The 17610-nt window shown below is 37.0% G+C and overlaps 1 protein-coding gene across 5 annotated transcripts in view; it reads right to left on the reverse strand.

Annotated features, from left to right (window-relative positions):
- The window catches only part of PDE4D (phosphodiesterase 4D), a 745734-nt gene extending 735421 nt beyond the window's left edge, over positions 1-10313 (reverse strand). For 2 of the 5 annotated variants that reach the window (XM_054512131.2, XM_064596147.1), the window contains exon 1: positions 8943-10311. In XM_054512131.2, the coding sequence (XP_054368106.1) occupies positions 8943-9208 (266 nt within the window). In that variant the 5' untranslated portion in view covers positions 9209-10311. Of the gene's footprint in view, positions 1-8942 lie in introns of all 5 variants that reach the window. The other 3 variants (XM_045895259.3, XM_054512129.2, XM_054512134.2) reach the window with 3 other exon arrangements.
- Positions 10314-17610: the final 7297 nt, after the last annotated feature.

Below are 17610 nucleotides of genomic sequence, written 5' to 3' on the forward strand. Positions count from 1 at the left end.
GAAATTGGTTGGTTTGAAACTACATTGTAAAAATAAATATAGATTGAACTATAGAGAAAATATTTACATTAAAATAACATTTCTATGCTAAATATATTCAAAAAGGTTTCCTATTATTCAATTTTAGTTATTCTGAAGATCTACTTTGGAGAAGTGATGCTTAGTTTCTGCCAGTTCAAAGTTTCTCCAAATTGTCATCCTAAAAAAGGAAGTATAAAAGGTGTTTTTCTTTTTTCTTCTTTTTTTTCAAATTTCTCCTCAAAATTTTGACATCTCCTTTATAAGCTTAGGTCTTGGTGTATAATTTAACCACTATGAATTCTAAGAGCTAAAGACTAGTCATTAGAGCTTTACAAGTTAGTTATTCAATAATTTCCTATGAATCATAAATATATATGTTTATTTTCTTTAGAAATACAACAGGCATAATTTACTTTCAAAGTGTAAACTAAATATTGTTAAAATGCATATATTTGACAAATTTGTGACACTCTCACATACTAATTCAAACATATATGGTAAGGTTAAATTATACCAGTCTAGTTGTGTGCAAAACCCAGAATACACACACACATATGCCCAGTCATGGTGACAAAGTCCATATAAATGGTTAATCATTGAGTTTGAAATTTCTTTCCACTAGGGCACTCAAACACCACATTACCAGGACTTTTAGGCTGGAAGAGTATGGATCTCCCCAGCTGTTTAGCAAAAGAGGCACAGTAATGAAAGGTATGTTTCTCAATTAAACAACAAATATTTACTAAATGCATATTATACAGATGGCACTTAGCACTTCATATGGATACACAGATTGCTACATTTTAGGAACTAATAGTTCAGCTATACAGGCAAATCGCACACATGAAATAGAAGAGAGCAGAAGATATAAAATCCAAACAAATCGCAATACATTGTGCTCTCGGAGTTCAAGGGCAAGTATCACCAAATGAAGTCAGGCAATTTGGCCATGTACACACTGGCTCACAAAAAGTCAAAGTCAGGCCACTAATCCCAATGTTTTCACTTCTTTTCTTTCATTAAACCTTACATTTTCAAATGATATCGTGACCTGAAGAAGATGATCTCAGAAATGTCACTTGAAAGAGGAAAGACAGCATTTATTTCTGTCCCCAGAGATAGTTCCATTCTAAAAGCAGGTATCTTGTTAGGTAAGGAGACAAGCCCATAACGGAGGGATCTGGCATGCAGGCTGGCAGATGAACAGAAGGAGACTGTTTTGAGGTAAGATGGGCTTTGGTCCTCCTATCCGGCTATCCGGTCGTTCACAGCCAGCCTGTGAGTCAGGCCAGCTCTGGTTACCAAGCAGTTTGCTGCTCTGTTGCTTAGTGACTTGAGCCTGCAGACCATCATTTCCAGCTGGCTCTTGTGGATCTAAACAGTAATAGATTTTTGACTTGATCTTGCTCTTTAGAGCCCAACCCTTCCCTGCCTTTTCCTCTGAACCACTGAAAATAAAATTATTCTGATTGGTTTTGTTTTTATGCCAGTCTTATTTTAAAAACTACTCTAAATCAGAATGCTCTCTGCTGACTCTGAAGCCCTCCTTCAACAAAGACCTGTATTTCTCCTCTACATACATACACTTTCATCACCAAAAGGACATCTACATTCCTACAAGCCACACGTGTAAACAAACTGAGATTCCACACCAAGAACGAATTCTGCCCCTGCCCCTCTGTTAACTTCACCACCGTTCTGCAAAAACCACTGAACATTCATGGTTTTCGCTTTGATATACATTCAAGGTAGAGTCATAAATGTGACTGACTCTTAGCTCAAAGGGAGCTTTGCCAAAAGAACACAGGATAGAAAGTTAGGCAGACCTGGGTTCAAGTTTGAACTCAACTCACTTCATGGCTGCAGATCTACATGATCTTGGTTATACAACAATTTTTGTGGGCCCCAGCATCTGCAGATGGAAAATACAGCTAATGATACTTAAATTCAATACTTGTTTGTTTTGAAGGGTCAATGTACATAAAGTACCTGACACACAGATGGAGCGAAATCATGAAGGGTTATGTTATAATAAATCTAAGATTATAAGTTATGTTATTATGAACCTAAAGTTTTTATTCCAGAATGAAATCAGAGGATTCTTCTCATATCAACTGAAGATCTCATTGAGAATAAGTACTTCATGTGAAACAGAGAGCATTTATGCCCTTGACATTGAAGATAAAATGATTTTTTTCTATTTTATATATACAGCAGAAGAGACTGATATGTTAAAATGGTATATAATTGAAGATGCAATAAAAGAAAAATTTTAATTAGAATTTTTATTATTATCTATAGTTTTCCATATTTCCTACCTAAAATCATGGCTTCTAGATTGTCCTAGAGTGAATACCGCTGATAACTTTCATTCTGAAGGCCCTGCAGCCTTTTTATGAGTCACAGAATTATTAAAGAATTCTGTCCCTCTTTTTACCCATGTGGCATCTACCTCACTCACAACACCAAGTTGGAACTTGTTTTTAATTACTTATCTTAAATGTACTGTAGTTTGTTACCACTTTGTAAATTTAATTAGTCAGTTTTTTACTTGTAAATATCAAATGCCTTTATGACCATATGACTTATGAACAGAGACTCTTTACAATTGAAACAGTTTGAGTAACTAAGGTCAAATATACGTGGCCAGTGGAGCTGGAAATATAGGGCTTCAATTCTAAAGTGATCACAGTTTTAAAAACATGATTTTTTTCAAAAGCAAATCCATTAAAAACAATGACATAATTTTGCTACACTTGTGATGATAAAACTTCTTCCTGAAACTGCTACTTGAAGAATAATTTTAGTAGCTTCCTGTCGAACAAAAACATAAAAAGTGCCGAAGCTCATTTAATCACCTAACCTCACAGGAACTTGTTATTTATAAGGATATGTATACGAAGAGTAACTGTGAAAATTAAAACCATGACTTAACTTTAAAGAACGCTGAGATTCAATTCTTTTCCTCTCAATTCAACACTTCTGCCAAGTTTACAGAAAAGACTGCTTTTGCTTAAAGGTATTTTTACCATTGGTAGCAATGGCTTCAGCTGGTGTAGACATGCTTCAAGTGTTTTCTCTTTCTTTAATATAAATGTCAAAGGTCACAGAAAGCACACATGTGTAATAAACTGCCAGGTCATTTCCGTGTTTTCATCATTTTTCCTCAGCAACCATTTGTCAAGTATTTTTCTTTGTAATTTCTTAAATATTGCAAGCCAATTGACAAGTTCTTTAAGAGGAATGTCTTCCTGGGGTCTCCTGATGTGTAGGAAAGCCTAATTAACCTTTTAAAAGCTACAGACATGCTTAACTTGCATGGCCCCCAAGATTTCCGCTGAAGACACACAACCAATTACACCAGGGACACAGCTAAAGACTCAGCCAACTGACCCCACCCAATATGCCTGCAGTACTTCCTGTTGTGCTCCCCAGATAATTTCCCCAGAAACTTCCTTCCCACCTCCCGATATCACACTATACCCACAGCTCACCTCTGGGTTCTCAGCTCCTCAGAGAACACCAGCAATGCCTGTCTCTGGGTGTCTGTACCATAAAGGACAGAGAAAAGATAACCTTAAAGTTACGTAGGGCGAGTATAGGAGAACTAAAACAAGGGAGAGAGTTCTCAAATGGAATCAATAATACTGGCTTTGAAAACCTACTCACGTGCCTGTGTGTGTGTGTGTGTGTGTGTGTGTGTGTGTGTGTGTGTGTGGTATGCTACAAACTCTCTAAATGGCTGGATTTCTCCTTTATAGATAGTAAAGGGTTTCTTCTCCCTTCTGTAACCTGAAGAAAATTTATAGCGTATTTCTCTCTTAACAACCATAAAAACAAGTACAGTTGCTGAACAAATTATGACTCAAGAAAGCAAATGTTTACTTTTAAACATGAACAATTTTGTATCTAACGCCAATGCTGGGTAAAGAGAAATCTATAATAAAGAAAAAATATGGTCAAAAGCACTTATCTAGCTTCCTAAAAACTTTAAGATTTCCTAAAAATCTCCTGCAAGACGCCTTTCAAAAATACACCTAAAGAAATTATTTTGTTGTTTAAGGATGTTACTGATTCTTCTACCTTTGAATGTTGTAATTAAAAACACATGTATACACAGAAATTATAAAGGTAAGGTATATGATGACTATTACCTAAGATACCAACTTACCCAAAGAAACCTTAATCCCTAATCTTATGTATACACCCTCTAGAACCCTTTTCTTCATTCACAGTGTAAATTAAAAAGAAAACCTGAAAAGCATATTTTCCTATTTGATTTTCCTGAAATAAACTTACATTGGAAATTATGTTTTTCTCACCAGAGATCACACTGACTTTGGAGTTCCTGCTTAACATCAGAGGGAATCTCCTACTCAGATGAAAGCAGAGTCCTGTCTATAATCACTAGACTACAAGGTACTAGATATTAAGTAAAAATGATAAAACAGAGTGGTAAAAATCACAGACACAGAGGGTTCTAGTTTAACAGAGTACTAGTCCAAAAAAAAAAACCCAAAACCCAAAAAACAAAACAAAACAAAAAAACACTGTTCAATAAACATTAGCTAGTGATGTAATTATTAAGAATAACCATTGAAGGAACAGCAGAAGAAAAATGTGCTATAGATTATGAAGAAGCAGCAGGTTATTTCCATTTGGGGGGAACAGGAGGAAGCTCTCAGGAACAGAGAGATTTGAATGACATGTGGAATGGAAGTAAGAAGGGGAGAGGCATCAAGTTCTATGGTTCCTCCTCAGGAATATCTCTTCTTTCTGCCTTTTCCTTTTCCATAGTCAAGAAACTGACATATACCTATCATTCTCACAAACTCTTGGTCTCTTTGTATATTTTCTCTTTAGCCCAATCCATTCACAAACAACTAACAAGATAGTCATCACGTGATCCTAAAGATCCAGGCAGACCAAGGGTGGAATAATGGGCATATTGCACTTAATAAGGAAAATATTTGCTTACAGTGACCCTCATTCAGTGTCTATCCCTATACCATACACTGTAATCTACACATGATCATACTTAATAAAACCACAACACATAATACATACTATTACTATTCCCAGGAAGTCGGGTAACAGGGAAATTGAGGTATAGGACAAGTAATTTGTCCAAAATCATGGAGCTAGTAAATGGGAAGTCAGAATTTAAACTCAGGTAGTCTGGCTTCTGCTTAGATGCTCTCTGTACAAGTCACACAGCACTTGAAGTATTGTGTCAACAGTATGATACTCTTGAAATACTTGGACTAAACACTATGCAGAATTAAAAAAAAATTCCAAACTGTTCTGATGTATAGACATTTTGAAAATCTGTGAAAATTGTGAAAATCCAAATGAATTTTGGATAAGAATAACCACGATCAACCTGGCAAACACAGCACATAAAGGCTTAGGATGTTTAGTTAAGAGAAGAATTTGTTTAAGAAAAAAAAAACATGTTAACACTGAAAATATCGATTAATGGGTGTATGAGGAATAACTGAACAAGGTCTTGGCTCTCTCGTAGGTTACTCCATGCCTCTTACCTTAAGGGCTACATTAAGGAAGAGAGGAGAGATCCAGGCTGCGGGATTTTCAAAGCAGATCCTGGACCCAAGTATGACAATTACAGGGAAGGAGACTTCAACTGCGTATTAGCAAGGACTTCCCAATCCATAGATTTGCCAATAAATAGAATTTCTCTGTATGACTCTCATCCAGGAAGTGTGCAAAGATGTTAAAGGGCTAGTCATCATAAATGTTATTCCATGAATTCAACTATGGTAGAAAGGGTAAACCAGGTGGCCATAATGTTCCGTGATTTAGATGGGCTAGCTATTCACCCAACCTGTTTGACCTTATTCCTGGAAACAGCTGAGATAGGTTTGCCATCATCCTTTGCAGTTAGATGTGACCATTGAGCTGAGTTCTAACCAAGGAATATCAGTGTAAGTGGTATGTGTACTTCTAGGCCTGCCTCATAAAAACTCACACATGCCATCTTCCACGTTATTTTCCCAATTCCACTGAGTCTGGTATCCTTAAAAGTCATGTGTCACAAATAGTGACAAATGAACTACAAGGTGGTAGGACCCCAAGTCCCTGAAACACCCCAGAGTAGCACAGATAGCCATGAGAAGCAGAAGCAGACGTAACCATTTAGGGTGTCAATCCACTGAGATTTGGAGAGTATGTTGTAGAGCAACATGATTACCTTACTCAGAACAGATGCCTTCCAATAGGATTTATTTTTTCAACTAGAGGGCAAGTTATTTCAAACCAAAGAATAGCTCATATTCAATTTTTGTCATCAGTATGTACAAACTAAACACTTTCAGCTCAGTAGGTATTAAACTTAAAAATATTGGAAGGACAGGGGCGCCTGGGTGGCTCAGTCGGTTAAGCGACTGCCTTCGGCTCAGGTCATGATCCTGGAGTCCTGGGATCGAGTCCCACATCGGGCTCCCTGCTCGGCGGGGAGTCTGCTGCTCCCTCTGACCCTCCCCCTTCTCATGCTCTCTCTCTCTATCTCACTCTCTCTCTCAAATAAATAAACAAAAAATCTTAAAAAAAAATATTGGAAGGACAGGAATAACAGGCACAGTAACCAACATTCGTGTATTTAAATGGCTGACCATCTAATTTAGGATTTGAATGTGGTGATAGCAGCAGCGATTTAGGTAGCAAAAAATGTCTATACCTCAGAACAGTTTGGAATTTTTTTTTAATTCTACATAGTGTTTAGTCCAAGTTATGAAAGCACAGGTAGAACGATACTTGTTAAAAAAAAGGCCTGTGGATATTACAAAAGTCTGGGGGATCACTGAACTGACATGGAGGATGTGAGGTACTCTTTCCAACTCCCTCGCTGGATGCTTTTAGTCCACAAGAGATAGTGTATCCTCCTGAGTTACTGAGAGTTGATATTATGATTTTTATTTTCCCTTTCCATTGCTCTTTCAATGGCTCCCTGATCTGGCTGAGACACGATATATCAAAATAAAATATCGGCAGAAAATTATGCTCTTGGAGTTTCCCCAAACAGCACCAGCAAAGGAAGTGCCAGAAATTTCAGAAGAAAGCCGGTTTTCATGAGATTTCCTGCCTTCCTTACATCTCAACATGTCTAAATAGTTCAGATAACCTTCAGATGAACTCTAGGTTGCTTCACTCAGTTGGAAATCAAGCAACTGAGCTGAGGCTTACCCATTCAACAATGGGTACAATTTAGGAAGTATAATTTTAAAAAAGTATCTCAACCAAAAGAGACATTGGATACCAAAATTCTGGGCCTGACTCTTCATGAACCGGAGCCAGCTCTCCTGCTCTGGCACCCTACTCTGGCCTGATTCTTTATGAGTATGCATAAAACAAATTCACCCATTATAAAGAAGATAACGATATTCAGGAGGAAAATAAATAAGCAGCTTTCCTGTTCTGGTCTCAAGCTATCCCTCTCCCTCAGAGCATCTCCCAGTGTTTAGCTAGGTCTTTCACTCACTACTTACCTCTGTCAAATTTTTTCAACAATACCTTACTCAGAGAAAAGTCACTTTTTCCAATAATTTCTTTTTTAAGCTTGAAATGCATTTTTTTTTTACCCCTCTTATGAGCAGTAGGTCTAAATAACATAGAAATGCCATCTAGTTAAAATCCTGGAGGAAATAAGAACACTTCTCCAGTGAGCGATCTAGCTATTTGAAATTAAAATTCTGAGGCCAGATATTTCTTTGGGTGGGATATGTATTTCCTTTGTCATCTATTTTCATCTACGATATTAATACGGTCCAGTGTATGGCCATGTGGCTAGTTTAGATTTTGACCCTACTTCTTGTTTCTTTCCTAGAAGTCTTGTTTCTGATTTATTTATTTGTTTGGTTTGGTTTTCCATTCCTGGCATCATCTTTGTTTTCTATGGAAAAAATGTATAAAAATCATCCAGTCGGTTTTCAACTACCAGGTTCATTATTTCTTGTTACAGCTGTTTTCTTTATCATAATTAATATTCATTTTACCAAAATGTGCAGGTAGTGTATAGAACCTACTACTACCTAAAATAAGCCAAGTATGCATCACAGATGACCCCCACCCACCCCATCATAGCTTAGAATTGCGTCTTCTCAGGCAAAACACTGTAATAAGCTTACACAATAGTAAATTTTAATATTTGCTTTTATAAAAGCAGGAAAATATCAAGAATCATCTAAAAAACTGAAAAATATGAAAAATATGCATAAAAACTCACCCATTATAAAGAAAACAATATTCATGAAGAAAATAAAAATATTGACAAAACAAAGAATCCAAATTCAAAGAACACAATATTACCAAGTAGCAGCCGGAAATTTCCTGCACAGAATTCCTAAACCCTTTCTTCTTTCCACCGGAAAGACATGTTTGAGATTATAAATACATTAAAGTCAGTAGCAAAGGAGGGGTTTGAGGGGGCACACCATGACACACACAGGCACACACTCTCTCTATACACATCTCTGTTCAACTGGGGATTATGCAGAAAGGAGAGCAAACTATGATTTTCCTCCTCTCCTTTCTGGTCCTTTCTTTCCTAGGTTGTTGCAGGACCTGGCAGGGATATTAGCTTATGAAATCAAAGAAACGCCACCACATCGGTATGGGAGTAAAACTGCATTCTTATTTGACATCTGGAATCCAATTTTCTTGTAGGAACTTGCAATAGAAATTGAACTTTGAGAACCACCCACTTCAAGGATTCCCAGTCTCAAGGACTGCTGCTTTGACTAGGACATCTGTGGGATTTGTTGGTAAGGCAGAATACTTCCCATAAATCACAGGTGAGGAATGATGAGAGTCCTCCCTCCCCACCCCTAAAGTGAAAGGGCGGGAGACGCAATGATCACCCAGGGGGAACCGCCACCAATTCCGGTGAGCCTTGCAAACCTTACCACGTATGTGCCACCGTGAAACGCCGCTGTTTAGGGATGTTGCTGCTGAGAAGCATCCTCCGCAGGAGCCTGGGGGAATTTCTTGGAGAAATCACTGGAGAGAGCTTGGGAGAGACCGATTTCCTTGCTGGCTTGGACTTCTCCTGCTGCAACAGGTTTTCCCGCAAGGATTTCACAAGATCCTCATTCAGCCAGGGGTTTGGACAATGCGGATTATCCACTTCAGGTACTGTTAAGGTGTCCGGGCTTGTCGTCTGCTGAGCCATTTTCCGGGTCAACTTTGTACAGTTGGCAACAATCCAGGGCAACGTGGTTCCCTGGCCTCTTTCCAGTGGCTGCTTCTCTCAGAGTCCGGGGAAATGTCCAGAGAAGCAGGTCGGATCCAGGGGCTGTTAGTTCATTCGGTCGCCTGCCTCAGTCTCTCCGTGGAGATGGGGCTGGGTGTAGACGAGAAGAGCGCACTCCTCAGCGGAAGCCTGTTAAACGTCACCCCTCCTGGGCTGGTCCCCTGCCAAAGATCACTGCCGAGCTCGCAGGGCAGGGGAATATGGAGGGAAGCCACTGCGTTAGCAGGGCTTTGTCAGCGCCACAAAGCAGCCTGTTAAACTATTGGAACTAATGCGCCGCAGCTGCTCCAGTGACTTGGGCTTATGTACATAAAAGTCCTGGGGGGAGGGCTTAACCATCAGATGCCTGCTGCCTGGTTGTTTGGCTAGTCTTTCCATTTGCTTATTCCTGAATCCAAAGGAAAGAAAAACTTTGAACTTGACCTTCCTCTCCCCGCAAGGGTTATTTATCTGCATTCAGTCCACGTTCATAAAAGAAAATTGCTAGTCCTTTGCTTTTTATAAGGGAAGAATAAACAAGCACTCGCTAGATAAGGAGGAATACTTCCCTGTTTGCTAAATTCAATCTGATGCATCGTATAGACAAATCCCAAGGGAATAAAATGGACTCTTTTTTTCCCCTCTAGTTAGAAACTAAAACAAAAGGTTTCAAAATACCACACATGGAACACATTACAGGTTGTTGTGTTGTACAACCTTGCTAATTATGGCCCTTTCAAAGCACGGGACAACAGTATTTACGTCCCAAAATGGTATTTGTTATCTCTTTGGATTTAAACTGACGACCTTCCAGAGGGACACGCTGTTTTCGTAAGAGTAGTTAAAAATGATTTTAAAGTTTCAGTTATGGTATACAAAACTTCATGTAGTCAACTATAAAAGAATAAAATAAATCTAGCTTTTCATAGTTATTTCCTTATTTTTCTTTTGATGTAAGATTTTTGTGATCAACATAGCTTCAACACAGTCAAAGGAGGTTTAAAATTTTAAAAAGGGAAATTATTTCTTGCCTATTTAATTTACTAGTGGAAATAAATTTAAAATGTTACAACAATTTAAGTAAGCAAGTGATAATAAAGCCTGTTAAATCTCATTGTATGGACATTGGAAATGCAAACATTAAAACTGGATCGTAAGGAAGCTAAAACCTTTGCATAGAGATGTCCCCAGCAGTCTAGGGATGCTACAGAGAGTTCAGGATTGAAATCAAATCACTTTTCTCAGGAACTAAGAATATTTTTTTCATATTTTAAAAATACAATGATTTAAGAAGGAATTAAGAAATACATCCAGATAAAATGGAAAACACAATAGTCTGATTCATTTGGGGGCTTTTTGTTTGTTTTTTGGTTTTTGGTTTCTATGATTACTCTTAGGTCAGTTTTTAAAGTTTCTCCCACTTCCCTCCCTCCCTCCCTAGTTATTCCACCTTAAATTTAAATTCTTTGTCTTTAAAATGTTATAGAAAAGGATACACTGAGGTTGTTTACAGGAGCACCAGGTCACCACCTGGTATAACAATTTAATGAGCCATACGTTCCATGACTTAATCAGAAAATCTGTTCTGCAAATACTCAAATTTTTAAAAATCACGGTGTGATCGTTCTTAAAGAATTTTCACCAGTACAGAAGGTTTTGTCACTGCTAAACATCAAGTGGCAAGCTCCCTTACCTTGTTTACTTATTTTTTTAATATGTCTTTTTTTTATTATGTTAGTCACCATACAAACTCCCTTAGTTTAAACAAGCTAAAGATATCCATTTCTTCATACCTTTTAGCACTATATATAAATATATATATAATCACTAAATGAGTAAACAATTTCTGTAAAGTGGGCTGAAGGACTATTTTATAAGGAGTTGTGCAAAACACGTATGCAATGCTTGCCCTCAAAGAACTCGTAAGTTAATGGAAAACACTGGACAATACTCAGGAGAAGACACCAGAACACCTAGTGATAATTATTGAGTGCAGAAAAATACAATGAAAAAGGTAGCATAACTGATGAGGGAATGCTGAGGTGGAGTAAAGCTTGAAGATAGGGAGGATCAAAAATTAGTGGAAAGGAAGGTGAAAAAGAAGTGCTTTCCAGGATTAGAATGTGAATTAGAATTAGAATGTGCAAATGCAATAAAGAAGAAATAAGCAAGTTTGGAAAAAAAAATAAAGTCCAGGAGTCAGTAGATGTAAAACCTATTCAGGTTTGTAGAAATAAAAAAAAAAATCAGATAACAGGATAAGGTGGGAGGGACAAAACAACAGGTAGCAAGTTGACAAGCCCCACCCTCAAAATATTAGAAAAATTTCCCACTACCTAAAGACAATTCTATTCAGCAAACATCTGTGGGCATTTATTTTGTGCTAGGCACTATATGAAGTGCTGTAGGATATTTAAAGATTAGCTAGATGCTGTCCACATTGTCTGGGCATTTATTATCTCGTAAATTAACTGCAAAACAATTCACATGTCAAAGTATAACCCAAGTACCTAGATGAGAGCCAGGAAGCTGAAGATACTTAATGTCTGGTTTTAAGTAGAGAAAAGTGATTCTCAATGACCAAATAAAGAAATCAATATGACTAAGAACACTATGGGCCATAAAATGGAAACTCATTGAGTTCAGGATATTCTAGGTGCTAGTTCTTGCTTTCAGTGACCTTCATTTAAGAGGAATAAAATATTTACAAGCTAGTGTTCTCATAAGTGCTATGTCACGTGGATGCTCAGAGATCAGGCACTCTGTTGATGAGAATAACTAAGCTAAAATGGAAGATATAATAATATTCTACTGAAAATTCATTGAGGGTTGTGGATAAACATGTTCTAAAACTGAACAAAGGCTTTCTACAAATTTCCTGTTGCTTTGGTGCTTGTTAAAGGATTCCACTGTAGACGCAGAATTGGCTGCCTTTCTACAGGTTCCTATCATTATTTGGTCAATATCCTAACATCTACAATCACCCTCCCGAATCCCCCAAATGATATATGGCACTCATGGTGCTTTTTGAAAATAAAATTAATTTTGTTTTGAGAATTCTTTGCCATCCTCCCTTCAAATAACTTGGAAAACCCCACAGCATTTCAAAATCATGCTCAAAAATCACTGCCTTAAGAAATACAAATTGTAAAGTTCTGAAGATGACCAAAGGTGGGCGAGGTTTGGATAAACTGGCAATTTTCTTTATAATAATGTAGAGGGTCAGGGGAACTCTTCCAACAGGAATACGACATAGCTTGCCTTTTTTTTTTTTCCTTTTTAACAAAATCTCTTTAAAATTAGCTGCCAGAAACTCTTCTGAAAAGCACAGTACTGCAAATGACAGCCAAATAAGGCCTTCCGTTTTAACAAGTGGAAATTTAAAAGTGGGCAAAATGTTTTGATAAAGTCACCCATACCTAGAACTGCAGATAATATCTCTTAATTTCATAAAGGTTTTCCTAAATACCTTTTTGTGGATTTTCTAAATTTGTTTTTTTAGATTATTCAGAATCCTTGGTAATATTTAATTAATTATTCACAGGCAACAAAACAAATATGAAATAAGATTTGCACAAGTTCTGGAACAAGGATTGAAAAATGTACCCTTATCTAGGTAAGATACAAGCAAGGCTGAATTTCCCACAATTGAAAGGGAGCAATGGTGCAGCTAATTCAAAAGGACATATAAATTGACTATAGAATGCATTGTACGCTGCTTCTGCCAACTGTGTTTTAATTAGGTAAACAGTTTGTTAAAACGAGACTCCTTTTTAACCTGCCCATAGGATATAGTCCGTGGAAATGATCTGATAGTGGGAAAGGTTATATTGTCTAGTAATTAAGAAGAGTGTGTTTGGAACCCAAAAGCTTGTTTTGAACTCCAGCTATGATACTTACTGTGTTACTTTGTGTGTGGATCAGTCCCTCAACTGTGAAATTGAATGATAATAATAGCCATTGCATAAGAATGCTGCAAAAATTAAATATGTTAATACCCATGATATAAAGGGCTTAGGAGAATGCTTGGTATACAGTAAACACCCAATAAATGCCACCTGCCACTAGGTGATACAAGAAACTTACAGAAATTTACACTCAGTAGATAACAACTCTCTGCCAGGCATTTTGCATTGTATTTCATTTAATTCTTGCAATAACTCTTAGGGTATTATTTCATTACCACTATTTTACTGATGAGGGCTTAAGGAAGTTAAATAACTTGCCCAAAATTGGGGCCTGCGTGTGGCTCAGTCGGTTAGGTGTCCAACTTTTGATTTCAGCTCAGGTCATGATCTCAGTGTCGTGATTTCAGGGTCCTGAGATCAAGCCCCATGTCAGTCTCCCCATTCAGCAGGGAGTCTGCTTCTCTCCCTCACTCTCTCCATCTGCCCCTCCCCCTGCTCACACACTCTGTCTCTCAAAGAAATAAATAAATCTTTTAAAAAGATAACTTGCCCAAAGTCATATAGTTCAACAGGGCAGGACCAAGATTTCATTGTCTATGAAGTACCAGGGCCTCCTATTTCAACTCTACACTAAATCACCCCCAAAAAGAAAGTTGATCCAATATTTAAAATCTATGATGGATCTTTTTATTGAAAAAATAGTAGAGATCTGAGTGCCCTGAGCTCTTGGTCTAGTTAACACTAACTTCTGCCCTTGGACCCACTCAGGACATACACCATGGTAACCTGTGAAGCCAGCCAAGTCATGAAATTCTTACAAAGGCACGGTATTCTAGTAAGCGCAGCTTGAGGTGGAATTCCTGAGTGTTTTTTCATCTATATGTCTGTACTCCTTTGATACAAAGGAGTTTTTATTAAGCTCCGTGGTAGTTTTCCAGTTTGCAAAAGAATATATTCTAAAATTATTTCATTTTATATTTTCATTGTGATTATTTTTCATTTAGAATTTATATCATTATAAACTCTGACAATAAAATTATATCATCCCTACACTGAAAAGCACATCTGGACATTGTGGAACAGGGCTTTTGGAATCATCATCATCACTAAATTTTTATCAGATACTGGGCTGGTTGGCAGAGATTATAAACAGCAAAATATCTACTTGAAAACGGGAGATGCACAAAACCCCTTCCACAAAGGAGATAAGGGATATCAAATTAATAATAGAAAAAAAAATCAGTGCCTCAAGGATTGAGGAGTAACCAATAATATACGTATCTTGACCATGTAACTTGAAGCATCAGCAGGAGTTGAATTTGGCCTTGAAAGAAGGCACATGTGGAAGAATAGTTATAAGACAGTCTGGAGGAGTAGATTATCATGGAGAGGAAAGAGATGTTGGATTTTTAGACCCTTTCCTATGGAAAAATTAGTAAAATTTACTTGGGATGTAAGTAAATAATAGAGGTATTTAAATAAGATTAATTTGGTTGCAATGTGTACTATGATTTGGAGGAATTGTAAAGGCTGCTTAATAGTTCCATTTCAATATAAATTGGTGTAGAAATGGAAAGAAAGGGGATAATGACTCAATGTTTGGAAGGATTTGTTCACTGACTATGAGCATTCAAGCCAATAGGGAAGTCAAAAATAGACTGGACATTTTTTAACCTAATCAATGATACTTTCCATCTAATTAAGTATGGTTCACCTAATTAATCATCAAAAGGCTGTTAATGTAAAAAAAAAAGCATCTATGGTTCACTGAACACAAGAAACATATCTGTCTTGATTTATATTAGAGCTATACTTTGAGCATACAACATGAGGTTCCCAGCTCAATTTAATAAAAAGATTAAATGTTTTTTTTCCTAGATTAAATCTAGTTAAGTGTGGTTTTTTATTCCGCTAAATTAAAACTAAGTGTTAGAGATACTTCTATTGAAATAGTAAGTCAGTATATTTCATTTAAAAGAAAAATTATTTTATAGGGCACAGCTTAGACTAGCAACATTAGCACAACATATTTATTTTATTTCTGACAAAATAGTTGCACTACAATTTAGACAACACTTTCCTTTCCTCCTGATCAATTCACGTATAAAAGCTTCCAATTCTGGAACAGAATTACTCTTGGTTAGTATGCTAAGATGATATACTTGAATACCCTCTCTAAATATTAGCCAAACTTCAGTAAAGGCCTTGGTTTTGATGGCCACTAAAATTTTAACACATTGTAAGATTCTGGATTTCTGGGTCTTCTTTCAGTGGGCAGAAGAGTCCAGCATTTTGCCTTCAACTTGCTGACAAAAAAATCTCCTATGGTCCATTATCTCTGTAGTAGACCATCCCTCCGCATACAGAATAACTGAAAAAGTCACTAGCTGGAAGTAGAGAACACATGTGCCCTAAGCATAAGCCCTTTGCATCATGACCTAATTTGGCCATCACAATCATTCCAATGAGGTAGGTACTATTACCCTCATTTTAAAAGTGAGAATACTCTGGCATGTAAGTTAAACTACTTTAGGTCATACACACTCGGTAGGTAACAGGGTTGTTAAACCAGACAGTCCTAGTCCAGAGACCATGCTTGTAAACTACTGCACTATCCTGCCTTTGCATTTAAAAAATAAAAGTCAACCAAATTAATAAAGGTACTCTTAGCAAAATTAGTTCATATAACTTGACATGTGCAAATCTAATCTGACTACAAAATATCTGTTTCAACAGTTTTTGAAGTGAAATGTTTCCAAAAAACTAACCAATGCCCAACAGCTATAGTATTTTTGAGGCTTTGACAGATATTACTTCATAATCAAGAGGTCTCAAACTCCTCCAAACTGTTCATTGTATTAGAAAAAAGGGATGGTGAATGCACAAAATAACTTGGGTATACCTTCCGAGTCTTTTGCTCTTTTTGTGCACATAACAGACATGTTAGTGAACAAAATCCAACATATATCCCAAGTTCAGAGTAATATTATACAGTAGTAATCTATTCAAAACCTGGACACCAAGGAGCACATTTCCTCATCTCTTTTGTAGTTTCTGTACCCATCCCCCACTGGCCCCAAGATAAGGATTTTTATTCTTCTTCAAATTAGCATAATATGACTGGAAAGCCTCCTTCTAACCCTGACACATAACATCTGTTTCATTTTGTTTTTTGGATATGGTTTTTATGAGACAAAATAGTACATTTCACTGAAAGCGTCCATAATTCCGGGGTTTATAATTGTAGCTGGCAATTTACTTTCTAAAGCTTAACATATTTAGACAATGACTCCTCATAAGTCAGTCGTATTTTTAGGGTGATACTTTTCATATCCAACCTTCTCCAACCTAGTCATTTATGTGGGATGTTTTACAAAAGGCGTTAAAAAACTGCAGTTTTATTCCCAATTTTGTAATTAGCTAAGTCACCTTGAACAAGTTCATTCAGTTTCTCTGGAATTCCGTTTTCTGGTTAAAAGTCCTATAACTTCCCTAGGGTTTTATAACTTAAAAAAAGAAGAAAAACCAGATGCTGTCTTTGATTGCAAGTGTGTTAGCTGCCATATAAGAAAAATCGTTATCCCAAGTGCATCCCAAGGCAACACGGTCTCCACCATTTGCGCGTACTAATAGTATGTTTCTTAGTGCTTTAAAAAGAGAAACAGAAAAGATATATTCAATGTTCAAGAAAATAAGAGGGGACTGCACTAACAAGGTGCCTGACTAATGCTTTTATGGCCCTAAACTTGTGAAAACTCCTTCCCCAACTAGGTAACAAAATTTATTCTGACATCTGAGTCACAGCTTGAGAGACAGAGTGGGAGAGCAATGCCTAAGTTAATTTAATATTTGGAATCAAAGCATTGTTTTACTTCTAAAATAATGAAACTACAGAGCTATGTATACATATTAAGTGTTACATAATAAGTCAGATTTTCTAACATTTCAGGACCTAACTTATTATTGAATAAAAGAAAAACTTCTGCACTCATTTTTCGTAAAGTTGTCCCACCAAATACTACTTTTGCACAAATTTAATGAGCACTGAATGGAGGGAAAAAAAGCATTTTGTGAATAAAAAAAATGGGGCAACACTGAATACAGTTAAACAGGTTTCCTTATAGTAAGATCCCCTAGTCCTTTAATATGCTAATGTGATTTAGGAAAGCCAACTTGCTTGGCTCTGAATCCACCTGCATCTTCCAGCATGTCCAGAGATGGTTATTCTCAGAACCCTTACCTGTGCTTACTACAAACATCCCTTGGAACATTGCTGATAGATAATATGAACCTTCCCAGGCTTCTGGTATGCTTTTATTTTCTTCTTCTGAACTGCAGTCAAACAGAATGCTTTCAGCAGAACCAGGAGTAGTCCAGGTGCTGCCTGGTACCAGCCCCTACAGACTCTCGGTTATTGTTACGCTCCTGTGCTGA

This window comes from Mirounga angustirostris, unplaced genomic scaffold (assembly GCF_029215605.1).
Source record: "Mirounga angustirostris isolate CCGP_5_RB_7025 unplaced genomic scaffold, mMirAng1.0.hap1 SCAF_7, whole genome shotgun sequence".
Lineage (NCBI taxonomy): Eukaryota > Metazoa > Chordata > Mammalia > Carnivora > Phocidae > Mirounga > Mirounga angustirostris.